General features: G+C 39.0%; 1 protein-coding gene across 3 annotated transcripts in view; it reads left to right on the top strand.

Annotated features, from left to right (window-relative positions):
• Positions 1 to 19,942, top strand: part of CKAP5 (cytoskeleton associated protein 5) — a 124,879-nt gene that overhangs the window by 80,224 nt on the left and 24,713 nt on the right. For all 3 annotated transcript variants that reach the window (XM_066251413.1, XM_066251412.1, XM_066251411.1), the window contains exons 15-27: positions 97 to 207; positions 1,483 to 1,575; positions 4,103 to 4,288; positions 4,953 to 5,047; positions 7,332 to 7,389; positions 7,479 to 7,604; positions 8,594 to 8,733; positions 9,374 to 9,548; positions 10,784 to 10,897; positions 12,513 to 12,641; positions 17,284 to 17,478; positions 17,857 to 17,992; positions 19,264 to 19,352. In XM_066251413.1, coding sequence (XP_066107510.1) covers positions 97 to 207; positions 1,483 to 1,575; positions 4,103 to 4,288; positions 4,953 to 5,047; positions 7,332 to 7,389; positions 7,479 to 7,604; positions 8,594 to 8,733; positions 9,374 to 9,548; positions 10,784 to 10,897; positions 12,513 to 12,641; positions 17,284 to 17,478; positions 17,857 to 17,992; positions 19,264 to 19,352 — 1,647 coding nt within the window. The remainder of the gene's footprint in view (positions 1 to 96; positions 208 to 1,482; positions 1,576 to 4,102; positions 4,289 to 4,952; positions 5,048 to 7,331; positions 7,390 to 7,478; positions 7,605 to 8,593; positions 8,734 to 9,373; positions 9,549 to 10,783; positions 10,898 to 12,512; positions 12,642 to 17,283; positions 17,479 to 17,856; positions 17,993 to 19,263; positions 19,353 to 19,942) is intronic.

Here is a 19,942-nt window from a genome sequence, read left to right as displayed (position 1 = left end):
TACCACAGCATACCTATAGGAGTGCTCTTGTATGTTTACATTCTTGCCATCTGTCTCCTTAAGCAGTTTTTAACTTTAATGGTTTGTATCTTACAGATTGAAGTATGTGAAGAAAAAGCTTCAGCTGTCCTTCCAGCTACCTGTATACAGCTTCTAGACAGCAGTAACTGGAAGGAAAGGCTGGCCTGTATGGAAGAATTCCAAAAGGTGGGTGCGTAGAGACAGTGGGAAAGAAAATGACTTTCTGTAGAAATGATGAAATTGAAAATGAAAGATTTGTCCTATAGCTGTGTTTTATCAGCAGTAAACATGTTTCAGGGTGTACTTGAAGGTGAGGTGGGGGCTTTTTTGTTTGTTTTTTAGCTATATACTGTTTATGTTTCAACATCTGCTACCTATGTTTCTATAAGTTCATAACTTAATACTTACCCAAGAAAATTAGGTTTATTCTCAGTTATAAGGTTTAGCTACATTTTATTATTTTAATATTTGTTTTTTAATATTAGTAGGCAAACATATCTCTCCACTCAAACCACCCCTCATCCATTTCTGTTTTCTTCTTTGTCATTGGTATTCTTGAAAGAACAGACATTATTACTTGGTGTTGAGTAGCTCCTCTCAAAAATCTGTGTCAGGCCTGACCAGTTGTGGCGCAGTGGATAGTGTCAACCTGGGATGGTAAAGTCCCAGGTTCAAAACCCCAAGGTCACCAGCTTGAGCATGGGCTCACTGGCTTGAGCAAGAGGCCACTGGTTCAGCTAGAGCCCCCCGGTCTAGACACATATGAGAAGCAATCAATGAACAGCCAAAGTGACGGAAATACGAGTTGATGCTTCTCATCTCTTTCCCTTCCCATCTGTCCCTGTCTCTCTCTCCCTCTCTGTCTCCCCGACCCCATCTTTCTCATGCACTAAAAAAAAAAAAAAAAAAGAGTCTGTGTCAGAAAGGAATATGGTAGTCCGTTTTGGCATCTACACTGTGCTTCTACTGAGGAGGGGTGGTGAGAAACTGGAAACACACTGGGACTTGAGGCAGCAAACCTGGCTTCCAGCCCAGCCTCTGCCACGTGTTGGGTTTAGACCTAAATTCGTGCATCTTTGAAATTTAATGCTTAATCACTTCTAACCTACCCTACTTTTATGTATTTTAAGAAAATCAAATAAGTCAAAATATTAAGCAGTTTCTATCACACACTGGGCAAATAAAAACAGTGTTACCATCACTTTCCTTAGATCAAATTATTTGTGAACTCCTAAAATGTGAAAAAAAAGTTTCAATAGTATTAATATAATAACCATATACCAAACATCCAATTTAATAAACAAAGCATTTTAAAAGAAATTATATAAGTTCCCTCTATAACCCTCTTCACTTCCATTCCCCTCCCTTCTTCAGAGGTAACCACTTACTTGATTTTGTTATCTACTGTTCCCTTGAACTACTCACTACCTCTTAACTTTTATTCTCTGGTTTTATTTCAAGGCTGTTGAACTAATGGACCGAACTGAAATGCCATGCCAAGCATTAGTGAGGATGCTTGCTAAGAAACCTGGATGGAAAGAAACTAATTTTCAGGTACCTTTAACTGGAGATTCACTGTCTTTTATTGAACTAATTTCCATCACATCACTGTATGAAGTAATAGATACAGTTTTGGTGGTGATTTTAGCTTTTTATTTTTTAATCACTCAGAAATGTGCCATCTAATTTTAAATGAATGAATGTGTATTGTTTGTGTAATTTATATATATGCTTTTCCTCCTTATTATTTAGGCCAGAAGTTCTCTAATCTTTCCATATTCAAAGGAGGGATAAATAGCTTTTTTTGTTTAGATAAAAAATAAATGCAGTTTTTAAATTGTCAATGAAAAATTCCCACACAGTCTATTTAACTAATTAACTGGTTATAGAGATGAAATTCAGCAGTACTATCATTTAATCTAAAAAGTTAGGTGTATGTAAAAAAATATAGGAAAGTGAAAAAGGAAGGACACTGGGAAAAGAGTTTTCTTTTCTTCTAGAGATACATAGAGCTCTTGCAGAAAACAATTTTTTTTTATGTGTGTCAGACCTCTTTTTGGCACCCTGCTAGTCTCTTTTTTGCTTCTTTTCTACAACCTCTTGTTCTCTGTTGGATCCTTAGCTCCCTCTCAGTGTGCTCCTCCAGCACTGGTTACAGCACCTCATCCATACTGTCCAGCTTTATGAAAGCTTCCTATGTCAGAAGGTTCTCAAACTTCCCTCTTTATGCAGCTGCTCAGATAGGTGAAAAACCACCTGATTTCAGCTAATACCCTCCTATGTGTTAGATCCCTAACAAGGGGCAATTTTGTTTATTTTTTTCCTTTACAAAAACTTTATTGAGAGTATAAAACTAACCGTTTTAAAGCGTACAATGCAGTGGTTTTTAGTATATTCATATAGTTCTGCAACTCCTGTCACTATATAATTTTAGAATATTCTCATCCCTTTCCCCCACCCCAAGAAAACCCCATACCATCAATGGTCACTCTGTTCCTTCCCAAATCCCCACCCCCAGTCCCTTGGCAACTATTAACCTACTTCCTGTCTCTATGCATTACTTCTACTGGACATTACATTTACATAGAGTTATATATTGAGTAGCCCTTTGTTGTGTCTAGCTTTTACTTTGCATAATGTTTTCACTTTTTATCTATATAGGAGCATTTATCAACTCTACCTTCTTTTTTATTGTTAAATAGTATTCTGTTGTATGCATATACGTTTTATTTACCCATTCATTAATTTTCATTGTTTCCACTTTTTGGCTATCATGAATAATGCTGGAATGAACATTGTGTACTCTTTTTTTGGTGTGAAGCTGTTTTGAATTCTCTTTGATATATACCTAGAGGTTGAATTGCTGGGTCAGATGGCAGTTCTGTATTGAACTTTTCTGAGGAACTGACAAACTGTTTTCCAGAGTTGTTGTACCATTTTATATCCATACCAGCAATGCAAGAGAGTTCTGGTTTCTCTACATCCTAGCCAACATTTATTACTTAAATATTCAGGCAGGACAAAAGGACATATTTATGGGCAAAGGAGTCTCAAGTACCATATATCTGCCATCATTCTATTTACATCTTTAAATTGTATACTAGTTTTCTTTCTTTCACTTAAAAAATCTATAAATTCTTTAACTCTTAAGTCTGCTGTGTGTGTGCATGAGGGTTATAGTTTGTGAGCAACTATATTATGTATTTCAAGATGTCTATTCACGCGTGACCAGGCGGTGGCGCAGTGGATAGAGCGTCGGACTGGGATGCGGAGGACCCAGGTTCAAAACCCTGAGGTTGCCAGTTTGAGCGCGGGCTCATCTGGCTTAAGCAAAAAGCTCACCAGCTTGGACCCAAAGTCACTGGCTCAAGCAAGGGGTTACTCGGTCTGCTGAAGGCCCGCGGTCAAGGCACATATAAGAAAGCAATCAATGAACAACTAAGGTGTCGCAACGAAAAACTGATGATTGATGCTTCTCATCTCTCTTCATTCCTGTATGTCTGTCCCTATCTATCCCTCTCTCTGACTCTCTCTCTGTCTCTGTAAAAAAATAATAATAATAAATAAATAAATAAATAAGATGTCTATTCACTACGATATACAAATAATCATAAGAGGAGAATATAAAAAATAAAAGTTTCAATTTATAAAATGTCTACATGGTAACATTTTTAATATTTTAGAGCATTGATTGGTTTGTTTTCTTTTTTAGTTGTCACTTAGCTACTTTAATTGATAACAAAGGATAAAAATTATTTTGTTTCTTTGTTTAAAATTCTGATTTTAGTTTGGTTATGTTCTCAGCTGTCCTTAACTGTGTTACATCTTCATGCTGCTATAAGAATAAGTACATAGCCCTGGCTGGGTTGTTCAGTTGGTTCAAGCATTGTCCTTATACAGCAAGATTGTGGGTTCTAACTCCAGTTAGGGCAATACAAGAATCAACCAGTGAATGCATAAATACATGGAACAACAAATCAATGTTTCTTTCTCTTTCTGCATCTCAAATTAATAAAAATAAGTACATAAAAAATGTCTTTGGCTCACTTCATAACTTTATGATAACTTGATCCTTGTTCAGGTGATGCAGATGAAACTTCACATAGTTGCTTTAATTGCCCAGAAGGGAAATTTTTCCAAAACTTCAGCCCAGATTGTCTTGGATGGCCTTGTAGATAAGATTGGGGATGTGAAATGTGGGAATAATGCAAAGGAGGCTATGACAGCAATAGCTGAAGCTTGTATGTTGCCGTGGACAGCTGAACAGGTTAGTGACAAAGCTTTCTTTCCCCAGGTTTTCCCAGTTTTTTTCCCCAAATTTTAATTTAAGGTTACTAATTAAGCTTAGTTTGTTTTCTCAAGTAAAGCTGTTTTTGATACTGCATTTTTACTTTTACCTTTCATAATACACTTTTGCATGATAATTAAACTTTAACTTAGTCAAGAATATCTATTAAAGATGAGAATAGGCCTGACCTGTGGTGGCGCAGTGGATAAAGCGTCAACCTGGAAACGCTGAGGTTGCCGGTTCAAAACCCTGGGCTTGCCTGGTCAAGGCACATATGGGAGTTGATGCTTCCAGCTCCTCCCCCCCTTCTCTCTCTCTGTCTCTCCCTCTCCTCTCTAAAATGAATAAATTAAAAATAAAAATAAAATAAAATAAAGATGAGAATAATTTTCTAAGACCTGGTCGAGTGATCACTATAAAAAGTTGTTAACACTCCTGAATGCTTTTAATACTACTGTCACTTATCTCATTTTCTTGTGAAGGTCAAGTATTTCATTCCTAAAGTCATTCTTGCAGTTCTTTTTAGCATCAGAAAAATCATGTTTCATCCACCCTCTGTCATATGTCATGCTGTATTTCTATGAGAAACATGAGAGAAAACACAGATCTAGTTTGGTTGGTTGGTTTTTTTCTCCTGCTGTAGGTTATGTCAATGGCTTTCTCTCAGAAGAATCCCAAGAATCAATCAGAAACTCTGAATTGGCTATCAAATGCAATAAAAGAATTTGGTTTTTCTGGGTAAGTCAGGAAGAAAAATCCAGTTCCAAATAAGTAAGTGTTTTGCCACTCTCTAACTGGTGATTATGTTTGTTGTAGCTATCTCTGCTTTTTTCTGAGAAACCAGAACTAGGTTACCTAATTTATATAAAACAAGTCTACATTTGTTCCTCAAGAGTCTAAACAGCCTGACCAGGCAGTGGTGCAGTAGATAGAGCGTCGGACTGGGATGCGGAGGACCCAGGTTCGAGACCCCGAGGTCACCAGCTTGAGCGCAGGCTCATCTGGTTTGAACAAAAGCTCACCAGCTTGGACCCAAGGTCACTGGCTCAAGCAAGGGGTTACTCTGTCTGCTGAAGGCCCGTGGTCAAGGCACATATGAGAAAGCAATCAATGAACAACTAAGGTGTGGCAGCGAAAAACTGATGATTGATGCTTCTCATCTCTCCATTCCTGTCTGTCTGTCCCTGTCTATCCCTCTCTCTGACTCTCTCTGTCCCTGTGTAAAAAAAAAAAAAAAAGTCTACACAGCCTGACCAGGCAGTGGCGCAGTGGATAGAGCATTGGACTGGGATGCAGAGGACCCAGGTTCGAGACCCTGAGGTCGCTAGCTTGAGCGCGGGCTCATCTGGTTTGAGCAAACAGCTTGGACCCAAGGTTGCTGGCTTGAGCAAGGGTTTACTCGGTCTGCTGAAGGCCCACGGTCAAGGCACATATGAGAGAGCAATCAATGAACAGCTAAGGTGTCGCAATGAAAAACTGGTAATTGATGCTTCTCATCTTTCTCTGTTCCTGTCTGTCTGTCCCTATCTATCCCTCTGACTCTCTGTCCTTGTAAAAAAAAGAAAAAAGAGTCTATACTTTGACTTATGATAGGGTTTCATCCCAATAAACCCATTGTATCTGAAGATATAAGGCAAAATGCATTTAATACACCTAACCTGAACATCATAACTTAGCCTACACTACCTAACACATGCTCAGAACAGTTACATTAGCCTATAGTTGGGCAAAATTGTCTAATACAAAGCCTGTTTTTAATAGTGTTGAATATCTCATATAATATAGTATGCATTCCTCTTGCACCAATGTAAAGTCAAAAAATGTTAAATCAAACTGTCATAAGTTGGGGAACCATCTATATTGATTTGTGTACCTGCATTTTGATATCCACTAACATTAGAGTTCTCTAAGTTATTTTTCCTCAAGTATTAATAACTGTCCTACAGAAAAGTCAATTCTAAGCATTGCTAGTCAAATACATTTGCAAATTATTATATGTAATTGCATTTGTTTAGAAACCTATAGTGAACATTTATGAATTAAAGGCTATCAGAAGTCATACAGTAGAAAAGGTTTTTTAACTTGCTAGTTTTCAAAATTTGTGTATTGAACAGATTTGTTTATTTCATTTAACAAAATTTTATAGAGCTTACTTTATGTTGGCATATGATAAGGACACTGGGAATTTTGGCTAGCCTCTTTTGAAAGTGATTAGAAGGGGGAGGGAAGGGATAGACACTGATATTGGAGATACAGAGTTTTGAATACGTTGAAAACCATTAGAGGATTTTGAACAGAAGAGTAACAGGATCATTCTGACTATAGTTGGACCAGATAGTGAGTATCAAGGGCAGAAGCACGGAGACTACTTATTGGGATAATAGAGTAATCCTGTCAAGAAATTATAGTGGCTTGGCCCAACCAGGCGGTGGTGCAGTGGATAGAGTGTCGGAGTGGGATGCAGAAGGACCCAGGTTCGAGACCCCAAGGTTGCGCTCCAGCTTGAGCATGGGCTCATCTGGTGTGAGCAAAAGGCTCACCAACTTGGACCCAAGGTCGCTGACTCGAGCAAGGGGTTACTTGGTCTGCTGAAGGACTGTGGTCAAGGCACATATGAGAAAGCAATCAATGAACAACTAAGGTGTTGCAACGAAGAACTGATAATTGATGCTTCTCATCTCTTTCTGTTCCTGTCTGTCTGCCCCTGTCTATCCTTCTCTCTCACTCTCACTCTGTCTCTGAAATAAATAAATAAAAGTAAAAAAAAAAAAAGAAATTATAGTGTCTTGGACATAGTTTGTAGGGGTGGAAGTGTTATGATTCAGAATATATTTTTAAAATAGAACTGAGCCAGAATAGTGGGCATAAGAGAGTGGAGTCAGGATGACTCTGGAGTCGAGGATGCCCTGATCAACTGGAAGAATGATGTGGCTCTTCAAAGAAAGCCTTTTCCAGAGTCTGGGTTCATAAAACTTTGTTGAGTGTTTTGTTTTTTTTTAATTCTAAATGTTATTTCTTCTAGATTGAATGTAAAAGCTTTCATTAGCAATGTGAAGACAGCTCTTGCTGCAACAAACCCAGTGAGTACACACTAGCATGTATAGGAACAGCAGAGCCAGCTTTATGGTTCTGCTCTGATTTGGAAAATTCTTTTTGTTCTGTCTGCCAGGCTGTGAGGACTTCTGCTATCACCCTGCTTGGTGTAATGTATCTGTATGTTGGTCCCTCTTTGCGAATGTTCTTTGAAGATGAGAAGCCTGCCCTCCTATCCCAGATAGATGCAGAATTTGAAAAGGTAAAGATTTTACAAATTATACTATCTATTGGTGGACTTGAGAAAGCTCATATTAGTTCACTTTAAGCTTTTTTTTTGGTATTTTTCTGAAGCTGGAAACGGGGAGAGACAGTCAGACAGACTCCCGCATGCGCCCGACCAGGATCCACCCGGCACGCCCACCAGGGGGCGATGCTCTGCCCCTCCGGGGCGTCACTCTGTCGCGACCAGAGCCACTCTAGCGCCTGGGGCAGAGGCCAAGGAGCCATCCCCAGCGCCCAGGCCATCTTTGCTCCAATGGAGGCTGGGCTGCGGGAGGGGAAGAGAGAGACAGAGAGGAAGGAGAGGGGGAGGGGTGGAGAAGCAAATGGGTGCTTCTCCTGTGTGCCCTGGCCGGGAATCAAACCCGGGACCTCTGCATGCCCAGGCCGACGCTCTACCACTGAGCCAACCGGCCAGGGCCCACTTTAAGCTTTTAACCCTTTAGCCCTTTAGGATGAACAGTATGCATGTATGTGCTTTTATATGCATAAAGTATCCCTGGGAAAAGTTCCTAAGAAATTGATCACTTTGTCTATTAGGAAGAGAACAGGGTAGCTATGATATAGCATGGGAGATTTTCCCTCTTATATCCTTTGTGCCTATAGAATTAAAAATTTTTTGAATGTATGACCTATTAAAAAAGAATATTAATATAACACTTTAAAATTTTTTAGTTAAAAAAATGTCCTTTCTTGAATAAACTTTCTAATGGAAATTGCTAAGTTTTGGCAGATTTGCTCTATATTCTCTTGGGCATACAAATCAAAAGATAGCTTCATAATTGAGAAGTCAGATTCTAATAGGTTTTATAAAAATATCTTTGTCATGTAGTCTCAAAATTGGAACCTAAGTAGAAATTAAGACGTACTGTGTAGATACTAGGTATTATGAAGGAATATGAAATTTTGACAAGGCACCTTTTTCCAGCTGGTTTGCTCTCATATCCTTGCTGATTTATTTGGGTGTAGATGCAGGGACAGAGCCCACCTGCTCCAACCAGAGGGATTTCCAAGCACAGCACCAGTGGTACAGATGAGGGAGACGATGGAGACGAGCCAGATGATGGGGGCAGTGATGTTGTGGATCTCTTGCCAAGGACAGAAATAAGGTAGGTTTGTTGGAAATGGTTTTATTTATTATACCGAATTTTTTTTATATATTTTTTATTTAGAGAGAGAGAGGGAGAGATAGAAATATTGGTCTGTTCCTGTATGTACCCTAACCAGGAATTGAACCCACAACTTCTGTGTACCAGGAAAACACTCTTAACCAACCAAGCTATCTGGCCATGGCTAGTCTGGTGCCTTCTCTGGTCAGTCAGTCAGGGGTGATTCTGTGACATAATTATTTTTTATTATCATTATCGTTATTTTTAGGTGAGAGGAAGGTAGATAGTGAGACAGATTCCTGCATGTGCCCCAATTGAGATCCACCTGGCAACTAAATCTGGGCTAATGCTCAAGTACCGAGCTATTTTTAGCACCTAAGGCTGACACGCTTGGACCAACCGAGCTATCCTCAGCGCCCAGGGCCACACTGAAACCATCAAGCCACTGGTTGCAGGGAGGGAAGAGGGGGGGGAGGAGGAAGGGAAGCAGATGGTTGCTTCTCATTTGTACCCTGACCAGGAATCAAACCGAGGACATCCATACACCGGGCTAACACTCTATCTAGTGAGCCATTGTCCAGAGTGACAACATTATTTTTTTAGGAGTCTGGAATTAAAGTGTTGTCTTCTGTATTTTCAGTGATAAAATCACTTCAGAGTTGGTATCTAAGATTGGGGACAAAAATTGGAAGATCAGAAAAGAAGGCCTAGATGAAGTGGCAGGTATTATCAATGAAGCAAAATTTATCCAACCGAACATAGGTGAACTTCCAACTGCCTTGAAAGGTCGACTCAATGATTCAAATAAAATCTTGGTATGTAGAACACATGTCTGTTCTTTTTCTCACCCTTTTCTCCTTTCAGGAGGTTCCTTTTTAATGTAACCATTGCCAGCAAAAATAAAATGATTTACTTTTTTTGCTCTGAACCAGAAATATATATATATATTTTTGTATTTTTTGAAGCTGGAAACGGGGAGGCAGTCAGACAGACTCCCGCATGAACCCGACGGGGATCCACCCAGCATGCCCACCAGGCGGCGATGCTCTACCACTACCAGAGCCATTGTAGCACCTGAGGCAGAGGCCATAGAGCCATCCCCAGCGCCCGGGCAAACTTTGCTCCAATGGAGCCTCAGCTGCAGGAGGGGAAGAGAGAGACAGAGAGGAAGGAGAAGGGGAGGGTTGGAGAAGCAGATGGGCGCTCCTCCTGTGTGCCCTGGCCAGGAATCCAACCCAGGACTCCTGCACACCAGGCCAACGCTCTAACAGTGAGCCAACCGGCCAGGGCCCAGAAATAATATTTTTTAATTTCTTAAGTGTGCTGCAAGATATGCTAATATGTGGCAGGTTTAGTAGTCAAATTTTTATAAAGCTCAGATTTGGTGGGGGTTTATTTGTGTGTTTTTTTAGACAAGGACAGACAGACAGGAAGGGAGAGAGATGAGAAGCATCAACTCATAGTTGTGGCTTTAATTGTTCATTGATTGCTTTCTCATATGTGCCTTTACTGGGGGGCTCCAGCCAAGCCAGTGTCCTTGGGCTTCAAGCCAGCGACCATGGGGTCATGTCTATGAGCCCACACTCAAGCCAGTGACCTTGGGGTTTCAAACCTGGGTCCTCAGCGTCCTAGGCTGACGCTCTAATCCACTGCACCACCACCTGGTCAGGCTAGATGTGCTTTTTATAGGACTCTAATGTTAAATATCTTTATATAAGATTGCTTGCAATATAAATAAACATGCTTAAATTTGGGTTTTTATGTCAGGATTTTCTTAAACTAGGTTTTATCTTACTTTAAAATTATAAAGCAGTATAATCTCTGGTCTAAAACTCTAATACTCAGATTTTATGAACTATTGATAAAGACAAAGGCCACCACCTAAAAATTATTTGTAATCCAATTAGAGTCACATCATAAAGGGCTGATTTCCCTGTCTCTTAAGTATCCCAGACTTCCTTACTGCATTGACTATATAGCAGCACCTTGCAAAACTTTGTACCCAGCTTGCTCATGGTTTGAACATGTAGTGCTGGCTCTTTCCACTCAGGTGCAGCAGACGTTGACTATCCTCCAGCAGTTGGCAGTAGCCATGGGCCCAAACATCAAGCAACATGTGAAGAACTTGGGCATCCCTATCCTCACAGTCCTTGGAGACAGCAAGGTAAGCCTTTCTCTTTGCTGCAACTTCATTCTGGAATAAGCTAGCCACACTCTGGAGCTAGTAATAATTTTCTTTTCTTACATGTAAGAGTACATGTAAACAGATTATAAGCTTGGTAGAGAAGAGAATATTGGAAGGGGAAAAAATAAACATTTTTACCTCCCGGGCAATATTAACATGATCAGATATATCACTTACTATGTAGCTTTGTGACCCTTAGATAAGTTATTTGTTTTATGAAGTTCATTTTCTTTTATCTGTGAAATTTTATTCTTATAGAATTAAATAAGTCTATATATGTTACCTGTATCTGTTTTATGTAATTATGTGCTTAGAAAATGGTTGCTATTATGATTATGACATCATTGTTAAAAATATTGGTATAAAGGGTAAATAAGTATATTAATTTTTGGATCATGTATTTATTTTCTACCTTCCCTGAACTACTAGAATGGGATCCTCTAGTACTTCAGTATGCTAGTTTCATTGAATGTTGTAAGCCTTTTATGTTTAAGCCTTAATTGAGTTGAATGTCTTTTTATTTTTGTGTGATACATTTAATCTGAGGAATTGGGCCATTTTAATATTTTTTATGTCAACAAGTTTTTATTCTATGAATACAAGTTAATATAAAAACATATATATTAGGCCTGACCTGTGGTGGTGCAGTGGATAAAGCGTCAACCTGAAAATGCTGAGGTCGCCGTTTCGAAACCCTGGGCTTGCCTGGTCAAGGCACATATGGGAGTTGATGCTTTCAGCTCCTCCCCCCCTTCTCTCTCTCTGTCTCTCCTCTCTCTCTCTCTGTCTCTCCTCTCTAAAATGAATAAATAAAAAAAAGTTAAAAAAAAAAAACATACGTTAGCCTGACCTGTGGTGGCGCAGTGGATAAAGTATCGACCTGGAACGCTGAGGTTGCTGGTTCGAAACCCTGGGCTTGCCTGGTCAAAGCACATATGGGAGTTGATGCTTTCTGCTCTTCCCCCCCTTCCTCTCTAAAATGAATTAAAAAAAAAAATTAATTAAAAATAAAAAATAATGCCTGGCCTGTGGTGGCGCAGTGGATAAAGCGTTAACCTGTAATGCTGAAGTTGCGGGTTCAAAACCCTGGGCTTGCCCGGTCAAGGCACATGTGGGAGTTGATGGTTCCCTCTCCTCCCCTCTTCTCTCTCTCTCTCCTGCCATCTCTCTAAAATGAATAAATAAAAATTTAAAAATAAAATAAAACATATACGTTAAAGTTGTCAGTAACTTCAGTGTAACCATTATATGTTCTCTAACATGTAGAATTATATTCTTTAACAGATAAATATGGACAAAAGACCCCCAGAGGTTCTGGAAACACACCTAAGAGTTTATTTCCCTTCAGTGATATTCCCAGGTCTCTGTTTTGTCTAGTTAACTGACTACAGGATCTGTACAATTTGGCGTTTAATGTTTCTACTGTAATTTGGAGTTTTAGTACAACTGTAGAACCTAGGAAGACAGTCCCAAGTATGTTTGTGTGGACCTTAGAGAAATCTCCATGTTTGTGTTCACAAATGAAGCTTCTCACCTCCTACCTCCAAACCATAGTTGATGTTAGTTATCTTTACTGATTCTCTCCTCCATTCAGAACAATGTTCGAGCTGCTGCTCTAGCAACTGTGAATGCTTGGGCAGAACAGACTGGCATGAAGGAGTGGCTGGAGGGAGAAGATCTTTCTGAAGAGCTCAAAAAGGAAAATCCTTTCCTGAGGCAAGAGGTTAGTATTGAAAAGATCATGTACCTTACTCATGTCTTTTATCTTCACAGAGGCTTGGACCTACCTAATAAATACGCATGTATGGACAGAATGTGTTTTATTATAAAAACAGTTAATATATTTTATAAAACAGTAAATAAAATTTAAAATAACTTTTGTTTTCATGTGCTTTTTTTAACAATAAAACTTTTTAAAGGACTAGACTTTTTGTGAAATTTTCTCTTTTTTAGCACTCTTAAATAGTAAGATCAGAGGCTTTAATCAGAACATAAAAATAAAGTTAATGGCAAAAATCTATAATGTAATGCAGTGGTAGTAAACCTGGTCCCTACCGCCCACTAGTGGGTGTTCCAGCTTTCATGGTGGGCGGTAGCGGAGCAACCAAAGTATAAATAAAAAGATAAACTTAACTATAGTAAGTTGTTTTATAAAGATTTATTCTGCCAAACTTAACGAAAATCCGGCATAAAGTACTTGTTAAGTAATTATTATTATATGTTTTAACTTGTGTAACTCTGCTTTATAAATTTTATAAAGTAAAGTTACTTCTCTACTTTATAAATCACCATCACTGTGGAACTGCTGGGAGGTTAGAAAATTTTACTACGAACAGATACAAAAGTGGGAGGTAGGTATAAAAAGGTTGACTACCCCTGATGTAATGCATCATACCAACAGGCTAAATACTAAAATTGACACAGAAAAAAGGGATTTGAGAAAATCCAACACTCGTGATAAAAACTCTCATCAAGTTAGTGATAGAAGGGGAGAATAGTATGACCAGGTGGTGGCGCAGTGGATAGAGCGTTGGACTGGGATGCGGAAGGACCCAGGTTCAAGACCCCGAGGTCTCCAGCTTGAGTGCGGGCTCATCTGGCTTGAGCAAAATGCTAACCAGCTTGGACCCAAGGTCGCTGGCCCGAGCAAGGGGTTACTCAGTCTGCTGAAGGCCTGCGGTCAGAGCACATATGGGAAAGCAATCAATGAACAAATAAAGTGTCGCAATGAAAAACTGATGATTAGTGCTTGTCATCTCTCTCCGTTCCTGTCTGTCCCTATCTATCCCTCTCTCTGACTCTCTCTCTGTCCCTGTAAAAAAAAAAGGGGGGGGGAGAATAACCTCAACTTAATAAAGAGCATTTACAAAAACCTCTACATATAATACCATATTTCACAGTGGAAGCCTGGATGCTTTCCCCCTAAGATCAGCAACAGGCAAGAGTGTCCACTTCCACTACTGCTATTTAGTGTAGTACTCGAAGTTATAGTCACTGCAGTAAAGCAGGAAAAACTAATGAAAATTATACAGACTGGACAAAGAATAAATAAAATTATCTGTAATTGAATCTACAAACTTCTAGAAACTAATAACTACGTTCAGTTAAACTGCAGGATACAAAGTCAATACACAATTATCAATCACATTTCTTTATAACAACAATGAACATGTGGAAACTGAACTTAAAAACATACAATTTACAGTCACACCAAAGAAAATGGAATCTTTAGATACACAAATTTAACAAAAGAAACAGAGTATGTATACTGAAAACAATAGAATGCTGATAAAAGAATTCAAGGATAATCTTTCAACAGTTGATTCTGGAGCAATTGGCATTCATCAACAAAAAAATATACCTCAATCTAAACCTCATATCTTACATAAAAATTAACTCAAAATTGATGATGAACTGAAATGTTGAACATAAAACTATAGGACTTTTAAAGATAACAGGAGAAAACCTTCAAAGTATAGAAATTCTATAGGCAAAGAATTCTTAGACTTGGCGCTAAAACCACAATCCAGCCTGACCAGGCAGTTGCGCAGTGGATTGAGTGTCGGACTGGGATGCGGAAGGACCCAGGTTCGAGACCCCGATGTCACCAGTTTGAGCTAGGGATCATCTGGTTTGAGCAAAGGCTCACCAGCTTGGACCCCAGGTCGCTGGCTCGAGCAAGGGGTTACTCGGTCTGCTGAAGGCCCGCAGTCAAGGCGCTTATGAGAAAGCAATCAGTGAACAACTAAGGTGTCGCAATGCGCAATGAAAAACTGATGATTGATGCTTCTCACCTCTCCGTTCCTGTCTGTCTATTCCTCTCTCTGACTCTGTCTCTGTAAAAAAAAAAAAAAAAAAAAAAAAAAAACCCTCCCACAATCCATCAAAGAAAAGTTGATTAATTGGACCTCATTAAAATTAAGAACTTTTACTCTGTAAAAGATGTGAAGAAGATGAAAAGACAAGGCTACAGAGTGGGAGAAAATATTTGAAAACTATAGGTATGTCTGATAAAGGACTGTTATCTGAATATATAATGAACTTTCAAAACTCAACAGTTAGAAATGTTATAAAATGGGCTAAAGAGATGAACAGACATTTCATTGAAGATGATGCAGATAGCATATAAGCCAGGGGTCTCAAACTCGCGGCCCGCAGACTAATCCACAAAGTTCAAAATATTTTGGATAAAATTAAGTAAGCCTAGGGGCCTACTTATATTTTTCATTTCTCTAGCATCCTAGCTAGATATTAGCTTAGTTAACAGCAGTTGTGATGCGAACTACAGTTTCTGGTCGTTTTGTGACACTGAGTAAACTGCATGTACAATTGTGCTTGTTGTACTGATTTTTTTTTGTTTTCAACTGCAGTGAGAAAAGTGTTGCGTAACAGTTGCCTTTTGTAGACCTAGTGCGGCCCGCCGAACGGCTGTGATCTTGCTCTGCGGCCCACATGCTGAGTTGAGTTTGAGACCCCTGATATAAGCCATGAGCGATGTTCAACGTTATTAGCCATCACAAAAATGCAAATTAAAACTATGATATCACTACTCACCTATTGGAATTACTAAAATAAAAAATAGTTGCCTGACCAGGCGGTGGCACAGCGGATAGAGCATTGGACTGGGATGCAGAGGACCCGGGTTCGAGACCCCGAGGTCTCCAGCTTGAGTGCGGGCTCATCTGGTTTGAGGAAAAGCCCACCAGCTTGAACCCAAGGTCGCTTGCTCCAGCAAGGGGTTACTCGGTCTGCTGAAGGCCCGTGGTCAAGGCACATATGAGAAAGCAATCAATGAACAACTAAGGTGTTGCAATGTGCAATGAAAAACTAATGATTGATGTTTCTCATCTCTTTCCATTCCTGTCTGTCCCTGTCTATCCCTCTCTCTGACCCACTCTCTGTCTCTGAAATAAATAAATAAATAAAATTTAAAAATAGAGATAACATCAAATGCTGACCAGGATGTAGAGAAACATGAACACTGGTGGTGGGGATATAAAATGGTACAACCACTCTGGAAAATAGTTTGATAGCTTCTTATAAAACTAAACATATAGTTATTATATGACCCAATAATTGTGATCTTGTAATCTTGGGCATTTATTACAGAAAAATAAAAAATGTTTGTACATCCCTGACCTGTGGTGGTGCAGTGGATAAAGCATTGACCTGGAATGCTGAGGTTGTGTGTTTGAAATGCTGGCTTGCCCAGTCACTGCACATACAAGAAGCAACTACCATGAGTTGATGCTTCCTGCTCCTCCACTCTCTTCTCTCTCTCCCTCCCCTCTCTGAAAATCAATAAATTTTTTTAATTATGTTTACACAAAAACCTATACATAGAGTTTTATTCATAATAGCCTAAAAGGTCATAACAGCCAGATATCCTACAACAATGAATGATTAAGCTGTTCTATGTCCATATGTGTAACAGTATTTAGCAATAAGATAAACAAATTATGCATACAGCAATTTAGATAAATCTCCGGGAAATTATGCTGAATAACAAAAACCAATCCCGAACAGTTACATACTATATGATTTCATTTATATAAAACTTGTTAGGAATTACAGAATTTTGGAAATGGGGGACAGATTAATGGTTACCAGGGGTGGAGGGTTAATGGGAGGAGGAAGGAAATAGGTGTGGTTATAAAAGGGATAACACAAGGGATCCTTCTGATGGAACTGTTCAAAATCTTGACTAGTGGTGGATGTACTAACGTGATGAAATTGTGTAGAATATACAACATACACTAGATAGGGCCTGGCCAGATAGCTCAATTGGTTAGAGCCAAGGTTGCAGGTTCAATACCTGGTCAGGGCACATATAAGAAGCAAACAGTGAATACATAAATAAGTGGAACAACAAATCCATGTTTTTCTCTCTCTCTCTTTTCCTAAAATCGATAAATAAAATTTTAAAAATAAATTAGAGATATGAATTATTTTAAAAGTACAGAGAAAATTGTCAAGGCTGAAAACAGCAGCTCTTGTAGAAGTTGTCCTCTTATAATTAAATGTTTAGTGTCTTCTCTAGCTGAATAGTTCTTAGAATTTAAAAAAAAAAAGGATAAGTGAAAGTTTTTTTATTTTTAAAATATATTAAGAACTGTGAGAGCTTTGTAATTTAATGCCCATTTTATGGTCCAAAGAATTGTATCCTTATCTTAAAGAAGATTGTAGTCTTTTGCATGTTATTTAAGTATAGCCCAGTTCTTAAACATTGAAAACTACTGATTTCATACTGAAAACTCGTAGTAAGAGAACTAATTGTGTCTGCTACTGGTAAAATCCCTAAGCCTGAGATTATAAAAACAATTTTCCCCTTGAAGTATGTACCCAGTCTTTATTTCTTTTGACAGCTCCTGGGCTGGCTGGCTGAGAAACTGCCGACTCTTCGCTCCACCCCCACGGACCTCATCCTGTGTGTTCCCCACCTCTACTCCTGCCTAGAGGATCGCAATGGAGATGTGCGGAAGAAGGCCCAGGATGCCTTGCCGTTCTTCATGATGCATTTAGGATATGAGAAGATGGCCAAGGCTACAGGGAAACTAAAGGTACTGCTCCTTGTTAACTGCTGCTGCTGATGTTAAAAACTTCAGAAAAACATTGAATGTAAATTTATATAGGCAAAAGATCACTCTACCTCCCAGGAGTTTCCTTTTGAAATCAATCCCAGTGAGAGCAAAAATAAAATACTTAGCGGTGTAGAACTTCTAAAGAACTTGGGACTCTGCAGGGTGAAAATGTGGCCTTCTAGAATGGCAGCTAATTTAGTGTGACTTCATAATGTGTGCTGCTTACACTGTTTGTTTACTTCACTGGTATTGCAAAAGTAGGAGCTCAAAGATTTGTTTAACAGCAGGTGTATTAGCAAGTGTAATGTGAGTGTATCATTTATGTGTCCTCTCACTTCTGTTGTATTGTCTCCCTAGCCAACTTCTAAAGATCAGGTATTGGCCATGCTAGAGAAAGCCAAAGCTAACATGCCAGCCAAGCCCGCTGCGCCTGCTAAAGCAACTTCCAAACCAGTGGGAGGGTCAGCTCCAGCCAGATTTCAGCCCACCTCAGGTAATTCAGTTTTAAAAGGGTTAAAGGGGAAGGAAATAGCCCAAGGGCTCAATCCAGCCTTCGTTTTTTATCACATTTCCTCCTGACTCAGATCTCAAACCCTCCCTCCATCTCTCCTTACCCTTCGTTCACAAACATTTGTCAAGTACCTATTTTATGCCAGGAACTGTGCTGAGGGTACAAAGGTGATTAATTTGGTTTCCAAGTGTAAAAAGGAGTTTTAAAGTAGCACTCTAAAAACTCCAAAAGCAAGTGTTCCATCCTATTTTTAAGGTTTGCACAATTGTTTTCTGCTTATGGATATTATAATTGGAGGGAGAACTGGGAGCATCTAGCTTAATCCCCTTTATTAACTGCTGAGGAAACCCAAAAGGTCAGGTGAGTTGCACAAGGCCAAGCAGCTAGCTGTCCTGAAGCAGCATTACTCACTCTCAGATGAGCTCTCCTTCCCTGCACTTGACCGTTTGCTGATTCATTTCAGTATTTACTAATCTTTAAGGGAAAATTCCTGATCTCTTCATCCTGATGTTAAAATTCCATCACGTAAAATAAAACCCTAAACTGTAGCCACGCCTCTTCTAGAATTATTGCTTAAACAAAATAATGTTATTTTTAGTGGGATAGAAATTATTGATGCTTTAAAGTTAGAAATTTTACATGTGTAAAACTGCTGGTATCAACGTACATATTTAATTATAACATTTACTGGAATCTTGCTATGTAGTAAATATTGAGTATCAAAGATGACAGGCCCTGTTATTAAGGAAGTATCAAACTAGCAAAAAGGGCCTGACCTGTGGTGGCACAGTGAATAAAGCATCGACCTGGAAATGCTGAGGTCGCCGATTCGAAACCCTGGGCTTGCCTGGTCAAGGCACATATGGGAGTTGATGCTTCCAGCTCCTCCCCCCTCCTCTCTTTCTCCCTCTCTATCTCTCTCCCTCTCTCTCTCCTCTCTAAAAATGAATAAATAAAATTAAATTAAAAATTAAAAAAAAAAACTAGCAAAAAGTTTTTTAACTGCTATTTAGAAAATAGTTTTAAAATTGCAATTTAAATGTTGGTAAAGCACATGTAAATTTTTTTTAACTTTTTTTTAAAATTTCTTGAGGGTTATGCTTAAAGAAGAATTCAGGGATAAAAGGATTGGGGAAAATATCTAACTGAAAATACTTTATAAAACTGCAGGCTTTCTCATTATTATGTATTTAACCTGCCCAGAATAAAGAGATTCGAGTTTATATTTATAGCGCATGCTTTTTTTCTCAAAGCATCTGTTGAAGATTCTGTCTCCAGCACAGTAGAACCCAAGCCTGACCCGAAAAAGGCCAAAGCCCTGGGAGTTTCTTCCAAAGTAAAGGTATGTTAACTCTGCTTAATTAGATATAAAATACTTGAAAGTGTGTTTTACAGACTGAGTTACTCTACTGGGAAATATATTTTATAGGAAAGAACATTACTACTCCTGATATTATCAAGTTGTCGAGTACTTATCTATACAAATTTCTGTGGCTCACTTTTTAAGAAGGCCCCAAAACACAGACATCCTGCTCTTCAGAGGTGCTGTCATGGTTTCTGCCAGGCAGATCTGTGGGAAGATTTGTGGTAGGGACAAGAGAAAAATCATATGCAGCTCAGGCAGAAGACTCTTAGGCTGACTTGGACTTGAGAAAAGGAAGGTAATGAACTTCCTTCAGATCTAGCACAGTTAAGTCATCAGAAGGTATTCTGGTTAGTCTACAAGGGATACCTTCTGACTACACACCAGTGGGACTTACTACAATGTGTCGCCAATCCATTTAGCATCCATGCAAAGTTGAACAGTGTAAAGAAATGTGTTCAAATGCTGAACTTGAAATATCCCCTGCAAATCTTTTTATTTAATTGTTCTGAGGGTTTTTTTGTTTGTTTGGGGGGGTTTTATTTTAGCGAAAGGCAGAGAAAGGGACA

This window comes from Saccopteryx bilineata, chromosome 1 (assembly GCF_036850765.1).
Source record: "Saccopteryx bilineata isolate mSacBil1 chromosome 1, mSacBil1_pri_phased_curated, whole genome shotgun sequence".
NCBI lineage: Eukaryota > Metazoa > Chordata > Mammalia > Chiroptera > Emballonuridae > Saccopteryx > Saccopteryx bilineata.
Note: the sequence above shows the minus strand (reverse complement) of the source record. Positions and strands in the feature narration are given on the sequence as shown.